Source organism: Epinephelus lanceolatus, chromosome 2, assembly GCF_041903045.1.
Source record: "Epinephelus lanceolatus isolate andai-2023 chromosome 2, ASM4190304v1, whole genome shotgun sequence".
Lineage (NCBI taxonomy): Eukaryota > Metazoa > Chordata > Actinopteri > Perciformes > Serranidae > Epinephelus > Epinephelus lanceolatus.
The window spans coordinates 31,571,598-31,584,147 of record NC_135735.1 but is presented as its reverse complement, the minus strand read 5'-3'; the positions used below and the strand labels follow the sequence as shown (position 1 = coordinate 31,584,147).

The 12,550-nt window shown below is 41.1% G+C and overlaps 1 protein-coding gene across 1 annotated transcript in view; it reads left to right on the top strand.

Annotated features, from left to right (window-relative positions):
- ush2a (Usher syndrome 2A (autosomal recessive, mild)) overlaps nt 1-12,550 on the top strand; it is a 256,938-nt gene that overhangs the window by 20,511 nt on the left and 223,877 nt on the right. Inside the window, exon 5 of the mRNA XM_078160648.1 lies at nt 10,663-10,798. Coding sequence (XP_078016774.1) covers nt 10,663-10,798 — 136 coding nt within the window. The remainder of the gene's footprint in view (nt 1-10,662; nt 10,799-12,550) is intronic.

Here is a 12,550-nt window from a genome sequence, read left to right as displayed (position 1 = left end):
TCATTGAATTGTTGGATATTATTCACCTACCACATGATTACACACTTGTAATGATGTCAAAATATGCTTAAATCATTCAAAATAGCATCCAGAAAAATTAAAAAGGAAAATACAGATTTGGGGTAAAAATAAAATAATATATGAAAAAATTAAAACAGATTTCATAAGGCCTACATGAACGAACACCATGGGCCAAAACCAACACAAAACCTGATCCTCTGTCAGGACCCATCAGTAGCAGAAGTGTGTTTGGTGCATCTAAACCTTGTCACTAGGTATTATTTCTGCATGTCTCTCCTTTTGCAGCATGATAGTGTATGTGCTCCTCCTTCCTTGTACGCTGTCATAGATGTCTCTGTTTTGTTAAATGGGACCCCTCTTTGCTTTCTGCTCAGAAAGAAAAAGTCTTAGAGACTTATGGTCTTTATTAAAAGGTTGATGTGTCACCTTATAAATGTCCCCTCTCTCTCTTTTTCTCTCTTTATCTTTTCTCTCGGCTTTTTTTCCTCGAGAATGATTTTGTCTCTCTCTTCCTCTCTCTCTGCCTCATCTATCTCTCATTCTCTCCCCCCTTTCATTGTCTCTTCCCCTCCACCTTCTTTGTCCTTCCCTCTTTCCCTCTCATTCTCCTTACACACACACACACACACACACACACACACGCACGCACTCCCCCTCTCTCCCTCTCCATCTCCCTGGGGACAATTTTCTTTTCTTAAATAAACTGTCATAGCTAGTGTTAAAATATGGGCCTTACATGAGGTGAGCGCGGCAAGGCAAAGGCATGGGGCCCTGGGCTGGTATAAAACATGGATAATATGCTGTGAGAGGTAATTGTATCTTTTAGCGCTGAGATGAGTAGAACAAATGTGTCTCCTCTCCATCCTCTCCCTCTCTCTCTTCCTCTCCCTTTATTCCCTTTCCTCCTCTCCTCCTCTTCCTATCTCTTTCTTTACACACTGCAGCCGTGCTAATATGATAGAGAGAATATTGGCTGTACATCAGAGCTGCTAACAGTTCACAGTGGGTAAGGGCAAGTATATAGGGGGGAGAGAGGAGTAAAGAGGGTGGGAGAGGCTCGGAGGGTGAATAACAAGGATAGAGATAACAGGAGGGAGAGTTAGAGGAAGCGAGAGGGAAAGGTGACAATATGCCTGGGGACGCAAAAGTGGAGAGCTGCAGATGCATAAAGTCACATTACACTTTTTGATTTTACTCACTTTGGTTTGTATTTGGAGGACAGGAATATCCGTGAATGTTCAGCATACTGTTTTCCAGAAATCATTTTTAGATGAAGATGATCTTAGTCCATTTTTAAGTCTGTCAAGCTGAGGTCATCTCAGCCTTGAATGAATAACTTCATTTCAAACCAAAACAATAAAAAATAAAAAAAAAACAACAAACAAGACAAAAATAACAGTGTAAGAAAAGGAGTAGGTAGAAGTATATATTTTCAACAAATCCCCAAATTTATTTACAATTAATGTGCAACTATCCCAAGTCTATTTACCACCCAATTAAATAAAAAAAACAGTTAATTTACAGTTCAAGTACCACCCAGTGTTACAAAATAAACATGCACTCCCCTAACACAACCTTTTCTCATTCTCTGCCAGAAATTTAAATTGATTTATATTTGTGCTTTGTTTCAACTCATCACGCTGCCCATTTCATAAGAAAGACGATTCACTCTGCTCTGTCGCCAGGAACAAACTGGGAGGCAAAGATCCTCTCTGAGGAAGAGGGTTCACTTTGCTGCAGGGTTCACCAAAACGTTTTTTTTTTTTCTTTTAGTAAATTGAACACACATTAAAGAACATACAAGATCCTGTAGAGAATTAATACATATAATACAATACAATAAACATTGTCAAATTAAATGAAGGAAGAGGATTTTTTTAAAGGCAAATTAAATATTGGGAATTTATGTTAAAATATCCATAGAGACATATAAATAATTATATAATTAAAGATATGTAGGCTATGTTAGGTGAATACTCCTGCCAGTGACCCTGACCACTGGCACTGGCGAAAGAACTGGAGTTGGTCCCCGGACGCTGCACTGTGGCTGCCCACTGCTCCCAGTGTATACAGTAGGATGGGTCAAATGCAGAGGTCAAATGTATGTAATGTGCTGAGAAAGGACAATAAAGAATAACTAGGAGATAACAAAAGAATAAAGAGATTTCAAAGTCTTAAAAAATAAGGGACATGAATCAAAACAACAAGAAACGAGATATATCCCCAGTCATGCTCACCCAGTTTTAATAAACTCAGTACTGTTTTTCAGCACATATTGTTTTGTCTTCATTCAATGTAGTTAGCACATATTGTTATTGCGCCATTGGTTTTGGCCTTGGTGCCCCACATTTTGGCCGTGATGCCCCAATAAATTTGTATTTATCAAAGGCCAAAGTGGCCTTGGCCTAAAAATATCTTAACTCCAGGCCTGTAATCGTGTATTTCCTCTCCTGTTTCTGTCCCCGGAGGGGCCAGTTGCAGTGTGCTGCTTTTTTATGTGCTGCTGCCTCCATTGGCTGAGCGTCTCTGCTGACGTAAGATATAAGTCATGAGCGAAAATATGCACCACACAGCCAGAAAAAGAACCTCTTAGGCAGGGCAAGTAAGAATTTAGATGGGGCAAGTAGATTTGAGAAGTACTTGCCCGGCAGGGCAGGTAGGAAAAAACCTTAACGTCGGACCCTGCTGATTGCTCTCTTTTGAAGGATGTATAATGGTTAAGATGATTTCGGAGACCTGGGCGTCGATCTTGGTTTAAGTTTAAGCTCCATGAACATTTCAGAAAAATGCTTTTGACCAAAGGAAGTTCTTATCTCCCCTTGGTGCAAATTAAAACAGCATTTTTTTACTAATATAATTGCGTGGGGCGGCAGTGGCTCAGTCCATAGGGACTTGGGTTGGGAACCGGAGGGTCGCCTGTTTGAGTCCCCGTCTGGACCAAAATATGGAGCATGGACTGGTGGCTGGAGAGGTGCCAATTCACCTCCTAGGCACTGAGCCCCCCAACTGCTCGGGGCGCCTCACCAAGGGCAGCCCCCTCACTCTGACATCTTTCCACTTTGTGCATGTATAGGTCCTGTTTGTGCATGTGTGTGTCTTTCGGGCCTGTGTGTTAATGACAAAAAGAGTGAAAAAACTGAATTTCCCCTCAGGGGGATTAATAAAGTAAAATAAACTAAACTAAATAATTTAGGTAGCTTATTAGATACATGTTAAAACAGAGGCTGTGCAGTTTGCTCAGTTGAGCTGTTGACAATATATTTTGATGAAGTGAGCTCTTTGGAGCTTTTGTGTCTGTAGAATCACATCAAAAATGTGTTGCATAACATGATTTCAATAGCACCAATGGTAATGTAAACAAATAACTGCGTAAAACTGTTCAAATAATAGTAAAAAAAATGTGATACTTAAAGATAAGTGAGTAAATCAATTATTTTCCCACTCCAAGTGATTATATGGTATGCATCTCAACCAGTTTGTCATCAGGAAGCACTTTTTTGCATTTGTTTAATGTATTCGCCACTTAATTCCAATTCCAACCTTTCTCTCCCTCAATATAATGTATTTAATTTCCTCCTTTTCCCCCATCTTGCCACATCACTTCTGTCTGGCTCTCCTTCATAAACTTTCCAAAATGTCTTTCTATGTTACACTCTCTCCTATGTATCCTTCTTTTCTTCTATCATTCAACACAATAATTCTCTCATTTACTAAACTCTTCACTCCAGCCTCTCTCCTTCATGTCCCACTTACTTTTTCTTTCTCTTTCTTCATTCTGTTCTCACTCTTTTTCTGCGTCTCCCCCCAATGACAGCTTCCCTGGCTGTGGAATGAGGTGTGTTATCAGCGAGTGGGATGTCAGTCACAGGGCAACACATCTGGAGGAGAGCGGCTGCGTGGAGGGAGTTTGGTGAGGCAGGATGCGTGGGGGCAGAGGCGGGGGGTCAGGGATTAGAGGAGGTTAAAAGGAGAGGAAGAGATAGGTGAGGAAGAGCAGACAAGCATGAGAGGAGCAACAAGAGAGGGGAACGTCTGAGAAAGGAAAACAAAAGATGGTGGAGTAGAGTTCAAGAGAGGAGGGTGGAGATGTGGGGATGAAAAGGAGAGATGGAAGACTTAGAAAGAGAAGGTAGGAGAACGCGAACCAAGCAGAGGGTGTTAGAGACGTACAATTTGTCAATGTAGCCCAAAATCAGAAGTTTGTCTTAGCAGGGTTTATAATCTGTACACACGTGGCTTCACGTTTCATTTTTATAAAAATGTGTGTGTGTCCCAGCACAAGTTTGAATGAATGAATGTGCATGTATTCCCTTGCTACACCTAAAGTTAGCATATAAATGCCATATCAAGTGCATAACAATAATTATGTTAAGCAACTATAGTTGTTCAAAGAAAAAGGGGGAACTGCCAAAAGAAGAGTGAGATATTAATGGTTAAATGTCTGCTGTTGTGTAAATAAAAATATATTTGTCAGAGCAAAGCAGAGGAGCTGATCAAAAGGAGGTGAGCTGAGTGGATGAGAAAAATATGGGCGATGGTAGGAATCAGTGTCCTCTGTGAGAAAGGTCAAACAGGGAGCACAGCAGTGTGTGTAAACTGGTGTTTTGCATTCACACACATTCACACAAACAAACAGAACATTAAGCCCCTGCACTGCGCTGCTTTAGCTTTTTAAGAGACTGATCGGACAGCAGTAAAATATATATCTAGTATTTCCAGTATTAGTCATCCTTAAGGTCCCTTTCATCTACTTTGACCTCAAACTGTCACCTGCAGCTCAGATAGCTCTTCTACTCATATAAATGAAATGTTACTTTAAAGTCTGACACCGTGTGCAACATGTCAGATGTTTGGATAACACCTGGCTGTTTAGAATAATGAGAATTAGTCGGGTGAATATCTGTATGCTGTGGTTAACCTGTCCTTGACCATGATGAATTGAAAGGCTTTAGTCTGGCTTGTAAGTGCAGAATGACAGCAGCCTGTCTGAAACACCGCTACATTTTGATTATAGCAACAGAGAGTTACTTCAGAAACTCAATTTGAGAGTGAATAACAGCTTATAGTCTGCTGCAACCAGACATGGGTTTTATGTGTATATGAAAGCTATATGCTTGCTTACATTACTGGGCATTTAAAGGGATAGTTTGGATATTTTGAAGTGGGGTTGTGAGTGAGGTACTTATTCATAGTCAGTGTATTACCTACAGTAGATGTTGGTCGGCATGCTCCCAGTTTGGAAATCCAAGCACGAGTACTGCCACAGAGGCTAAGCAATGTACTGTCATGGACCAGGGCAACTATAAAACCCAACCACACCTAAAATAATCAATAACAGTTTAAGTGTACTCCGTATTTAGAATGTTTTTCCTGCTTTATCTCACTGTCAGAGAGCCCTATTCAATGGGGAACTGAAGCCATTTTCTATACTCTTAAAGCCATATGACTCCATTAACAAAAACAGTAATTTTACCTCGCAGAACACAGGTATGGCTGGTCTACTGCTGCCTCGATTGGTTGATTAGTTTGTGTTATTGTGTAACTTTGGTGAATCCGAAAGTAACCCTAAAAAACCCTGCTTCAAAAAATACATACTATTCCTTTAACATACAAGTAACCCAGACCTGCATTATGTGTTTCGATTGGTCATTCATTAAATCATTAATATGTAATAAAACATTTGAATACAGAAGTAAGTTCCTCTTTTTTATGTACCTGACAACAATGTTGGCAAATGTTTCATGTCCTCAGAGGTAATGTGTAGGTCACTAGAGAGACTGGATCCAGTTAATGGAAATTTACCCAGGTCATCAGGAAGTGTTGCTGCAGCCTGTTGACACCTAATTCCTCTCCTTACCTATCCTTGCGGTTAGCTGTTGGCTATCTACCTTTGTACAAACTATCCTACATTTTAACATTGCAAAGAAGAAAAGCAAAGGTTGATTATCAGGCCATTGGAAATTTATAGGTTACACATAATGCAGAGTCCTAGTGTGTGAATTCAAAGATAAAAAAGCGGATTTTTCCTTTTTTAGCAGTACTGAGCAAGTTTTATAATCTGCCAGATACAGTCAGCTGTTTTTGTTCAAGGGTGGTTGCAAAAGTAAAAGCTTTATATTTTACTGTGATATTATGGATTGAATATTTTTGTATGACCTAAACAGCAGACTTGGGCTAATTCTATTCATATTTTCTCTACCACCTCTTACTTTTGTGGCCCACAGCTACAAAGTGGGCTTAGAAGAGACACTGCTGTCCACACTGTGTACTGAGCCATGGCTTGGCAAGAGTGTGAAAATCGAGAAGAGCTTTAGTCAAAATGCCAGTCTACAGATCACTAAAAGCTTTCCACTCAGGGTTTCCCTGGGCTTTTAGAGAGGCTTAGGTGGTAACATTGCCAGTGGGGTGGGTTTTGCACAGCGAAAGGGTGCTTGAAACTCCCTAAGAGCACAGAAACCTTTGAAGGAAATTGTTTAATAAGGAAAGGATAATAATGTGAAAGAATTAATTGTGAAAATGTAGTTAGTAGCTGTTAGAATCTTAACTTTGCAGGAATGTTGCATGCAGGAGAAAACTGCATGCAACCAGGCCAGGTACTAATGGAACCATGAATAGTGGCAGGGACCACAGGTGGTGCAGGGGTTAGATTCAATATCCAGGCTGGCCCAGACTGAACCCTGCTGAACCCATCTCTCCTATGTCACTAGTCACTTGAACCAAATTTAGGACGATAGGAGACGGGTTGAAATAAACCAAAATTTCCCTTTAACAATGAACTGACTTGATTTTGGTGGTCAAAGGTCAAGGTCACTTTGACCTTACATTGTTCTCGTGAAAGTGATATCTCAAGAACACCTTTCGGGAATTTCATCAAATGTGGCACAAACCAGGGGTCGCGTTAACCGGATATTCTCGGTCATTGACTGTTTTTTTACAACAATGACCGGAAAATCTGAAGGCCGTTGGTCATTTGACTGGTTGCAATTACCACCCCTGCCCACTTGGCGGCAGAGTGCACAGTCAGTGGTTTAAGCGGCTGCCGTTTTCACACTGCAGAGAAAAAGTCATTCATCTGCTTCATGTAGCGTTGGTAACATAACGGCCTGGACACACCAGATGCGGTAGTGCCACAGAAGTCCTGCGAGTATACTCACAGGCGCTTGACTGTCCACACAGGCAGCGCATTTCTCCTGCGCTGTCCACGCCAGTTAAACATTGACTCCACTTGTCTGTTCCCGTCAGTACTCGTTTTTTCCCTTCAACACGTCATTTTAAACATGGGTAAGTCCATATTTTAATCGTTTTTTATAACGTAATAAGTTAATGACAATTTGTCATTGCATGTCCATGTATTGAGTGTGTTGGATTAACACTGAATGAATAAGGCATATTGTTCTGACCATTTTATTTATGTAGTCTGTAGGCTCAGTGACACAAAATTAAAATTGTAATGAAGTGATTGGGTATTGAAAAATGTGTTCGATTATGCACTGTTGTGTTATTTTAAATTATAAACATGGTATTCCCTCACGTTCCTCAGTGCATGCTGTTGTTATTTTATTTTGAAAATTGGCCGGATTCTCTCGTCTTTTCTGTGTCCGACTTCCTGTTTGGTACGATCCGCTCTATCCAGCTTGACAGAAGCGCTCGCGGCTCGCATGAAAAATAGACCAGACACCGAACTGAAGCACTGTGGTGTGTGGATGTCTGTTCATCTTTTCGTTCATGTCCTTATTAATGCACACTTTATAACTTGCTTGTTGGATTTATTAAAAACGAACGAATGAAAACTAAATGATCTTTGAATATCTTTATTATCATTTAAAAACAAAAATTAAAATGACCGGTAAAAATAGATTATTACCGGATTTTTATGACCCTGTCGGTCAAAATGACCGGTGACGAAAAAGTCTAGCGCAACCTCTGGCACAAATGTTCCCTTGGACTTTAGAATGAACTAATAAGAATTTGGTGGTTGAAGGTCAAAGGTCAAAGGTCACTGTGACCTCACGTTTTAAGGCTGTAACTCAAGAACTCAAGAATTCTCTAATTATGACAAAATTTTACACAAATGTCTAACAGGATGAAATGATAAAGTGATGACATTATGTATCCAAAAGGTTCAAGGTCAACTTCACTCTGACAACATAATGGTCTGCAAAAACACTTTCCTGGTCGTTATTCATGTCATAACTCAGGAACAGGGGACATACTGAATTGGTGACACTAATCTTGTGTGTCCACCTTGAAACTGTGCTGGTTATATAGATCTTCTGTACAGCCGGGGGAAAGATGTGTGTGAAGCATCCATGTTTTCAGAGACATGGATGTAAACTGTAAGTGTAACTTGAGTGGTTTGCAGAGGCATACAACCATGAGGTGGTATTCTAGTTTAGATAGGGACATTTAACCTTAGCTTTGGAGTTATGGGTACCCCTTGCACATTAAAGATTGTTATCAGGGCATATGCAAGACCAACAGTATAGTCAATAGTTAATAGTGTTAGAAATATAACATACACTTACAGTATATGCTGCACAATTGCACCTTTATCAAATTTTAACTCACACTTAACTATAGTTAATGATCACAACTTGTGGGCTCTATATAGCTCACTATATATCTGAAAATGCATGCTGTGATGGTACCATAAAGTTCTTCAGTTAAAACCCTCACAAAATACATATCCTGTGTAAAAAAGGAAGAGGATCGGTATAAAGTATTATTTCCTTCCCTTTGTACTTAGTGGACACAGTCCAAATGAGACTGGTTATCAACACTAAAGAATTCCCCAACTCCTTTCCTTTTTTTCCCTCCATTCTCAAAGAACTCTGAAGTTACGCTGGCTAAAAGAGACAAAGAGAGGTAGAGGAAAGGAGGAGGTAAAAATACAGATGGACGGGGAAAGGGAAAAACAGAGGGAAAGTGTTTGTGAAAGCTAACAAAGGGGAGTTGGCTGTGTTTCAAAAGGGCGCGTGGCGGCTAAGGAGGATGAAGCGCTTCAGGATTCATTTACATCAGGCCTGACAACTGCCTCACATCTCCCCAAGAGCCACACAGCTCCGGCTTAGAGATTCCTAAAGAGGGCCCTTCTTCTGGCTCCCTCTCTTACACCCGCTCTCTGACTTTTCTTTTTCTCCCTCCTGTCTCTTTTTTTTTCTTCCCTTTTTTTCCACTCTTATTCTCTCCTGCGCTCTCTCTTCTGCTCTCATGCGCTTGCTAGTCTTCAATCAGCCATCATGAAAGTGTCTGTCTGGGCGTCTTAACTATCCTCTGAGAGGCAGACACTTGTCTGGGCCTGCCTTCATCCCCTAAAGGCGTTTTTTGACTTGGACTTATTTCCCTCCTCACACCTTTTCAACTTCCCTAAAGAGCTGACAACAAGTGAGAGCGACAGGGCAAGATAAACATGAGGGAAAGAGACAGGAAGGGAGATGAGAGGGGGAAGTCGTCGGCTGAGAGGGAAGGGAAAGTAAAGATGGTTATGAAAAATAGGGAGAGAGAGGGAGGAAATGAAAACGAGGTGAGGGAACTCAAAAACAGAAAAAAGGTGAAGGAATCAAATGACCTCGTGAGGAGGAGAAAGGACAAAGCAAGGAGGACCAGAGCAGAAGAGAGAGGAGAGAGATGAAGCAGGAGAGGGGGACTCTAGTAAGACAGGGAGAGTCGTGTTTATCAGTGGTCCCACAGTGTGTTTCCTAAACACAGGATTTGGAGATGGGGTAAAGGGAGAGAGTAGGACAGGGCACATTAAAGTTTTTTAGGGGGAGGAGAGCCCCTCTTATGGAAGTATCTCTCTTTTGCCTGGGTTTGATGTGAAAGGGAGCTGCTCCTGCTTTGACGATGTTGTCTGCCGTGCAGTTTTTAATATTCATGCAGCAGATCGGGGAAAGGAGAGAGGAAAGGAGTGGAGAGGAGATTTTTGGTCAAACAGAAAGCTAATTTGCGGCTGAGGCAGTTTAGCCTGAGGCTCTTTCTGCTACTGGGGAAATGAGCTGGAAGATTAGCCGTATGTATAATTCACACACACATGGTCACACTCACACACATGCACAGATATGCAAAAACACACCAGTGGTGCGTGCATACACTTTTGTAGATAGACGCACATATGCACACACAGAGCAGCTGCCACTCTCTCTTAGACGTTGTGTGTTACAGCAGTAACCTGCTGCTAGGCCTTTACTGCTGCATCTGCCCCTCGGGCCGCTCCCTTCCATGAACAGGCTCGGAGACTTTTAATGGTATCCAATGGTGCTTTATATAAATGCCGATTTATTAATTGATAATCTGTGTAGTTTTTTCCCCCTCCCAAAACCTGGGGTACAGTTTACATAGATGCTATTAGATAAATTCAACAAAGTTTTTTCAAAAATAAATCACACTATGTGACTACAAAGGCCTTCCTCATCTTCATCTAATGTCCATGCTACTCTGAAAAGGGGAAAAAGTGATGTATTGTTTATTGTTATTTGTGAGTGGTTGACAAAGTGTAGAACAATTTGAAGACACTTTTTGATTCTTCTCCCACAGAAAATGCAGACTATCCGCTGCATAAAGTTGAAAATACACACAGTAAATACAAAGCCTGGATTCAAACTGTTCACCTAAGACTTAGGTCTCATTCTGCCTGATTTTCAGGTCCACGACAGGCGTGTGAGTCTTTTCCTGGATGGACTTGAAGAGGATGGGACACCATTTGACACACAACCTCTGACCAGCAGGCTGTCTGATATCAGCGAGGATGGTGCCATGTGGGTGGGCCTCAGCTCGAATGGTAAGGATGGCTGTTTTTTTTTTTTTTTTTTTTTTTTAAACACAGGTATTTTTGTTTTTATATTTTTGACATGTGACAGGTTACATTGTTTCAGAGATGCATTAGATCTAGATATCCCAGATGCTCAAAGCTCAGATTCCTCAATGGCACCACATTTGGCCCTGATCACACAGAAAGTGTTTTGCAGGTTTCAGAATGTGAGGCAACAAATTAAGTCATACATTTATTTAAAATGTAGGTCACTTTCAATATTGCAAGTGTCTAAACCTGTCACAGAAAACTCAGATAGCAAGGGAGGACGTTTGTTTCTCAAACTTGAAATCAGCCCCATCTACAACCCTCGTCCTTAAGAGGGACCACCATCTGTTTTTTTTTCGTCCTCCTTGTGAAGAAAAATTACCTCTTAGTTTATCTTGTCTGTATATCTAAATATGGTGTCAATGACTACTCCACCTTTATTCTCCTCCCAGCCTTTATCCCCCTTCAACTACACATCTTTGATTGATTGGTGGTGCCTAGGAGCCGTCTCAGAGTCAATAGGAGAGAAATTGAGAGAAAAATGATATCCGTTCATCTCCAGAGTGATAAACGAGTGTTTTTCTTCTCGTTTATCAGGCATTGATCCCTAGTTCACAGCAGGTAGCATCTGATCAGCTGAAGATCACATCAGTGGTTGTGATCAATGCAAGTGATTGGCTCCGGGGAGAGAGAGAGAGGTAGTGTGGGTGTGTGTGTGTGTGTGTGTGTGTGTGTGTGTGTGTGTGTGTGTGGTTGTTGAACCTCTGGGCTGTGTCTGGAATTCTGATCAGTGGATTGATTATGCGAATGCTGATCAGATGTATTGATTAACAACTATGTCTGTTTTTGGAGGGGACCCTGCCAGCAAGAAGTTGTCAAGAGCAGAGCTTTAAATGTCAGCCACATTTTTAAAGTGGCTGATAAGGATACTGTGATTGGTTGTATCAAAAGATCATAGTAACTTGTAAGAGAATTGATTTCATGCAATGTGTAATGTGTGTTTTTCAAATCATACTGATGGTCAAAAGTGTAACAATACGGGACCTTTAAAAGGACACTTTCAGGTTCATACTTCTTGTAGTAGAAACTCAGTATACATGTTTACATACTTTGATGGTCAAAAAATGCTTTATTTTCCTCATGCTGGCACACCTGTATTTATCCTCTGTCTTTGAAGCTGTATTGAAGTGCCTGTCTCTTTAAGCCCCCCCTCCTGAAACAGTCCATTTTGCTCTAATTGGTCAACAAGGTGGGGTCTTGGGTCTCCTCTATCTCAGTCGTGTCATTGCAACCAGGGGAATGACTGTTACAGAGAATAGCGGCACTTTCTACCGTGAAACTGGACGTGTTCCAGCAGGAATATGATGCAAAATTAGGGAGAAATCAACAACACTGGTCACCAAGATTACACGTTCATCATTTTCAATAATTTTGTATACTCCAGCTTCCTCCCACAGTCCAAAGACATGCAGGTTAATTAATGACTCTAAATTGGCCATAGGTGTGAATGTGAGCATGAATGGATGTCTCTATGTGTCAGCCCTGTGATAGTCTGGAGACCTGTCCAGGGTGTACCCCGCCTCTCGCCCAGTGTCAGCTGGGATAGGCTCCAGCCCCCCCATGACCCCCAACAAGATACGCAGTTACAGAAAATGAGTGAATGAATGAACATTCTGTTCATTAATTCATTGTGAACTAGTTTTGAATTTTACTGGCAGAGTTTGCTTCTCTAAT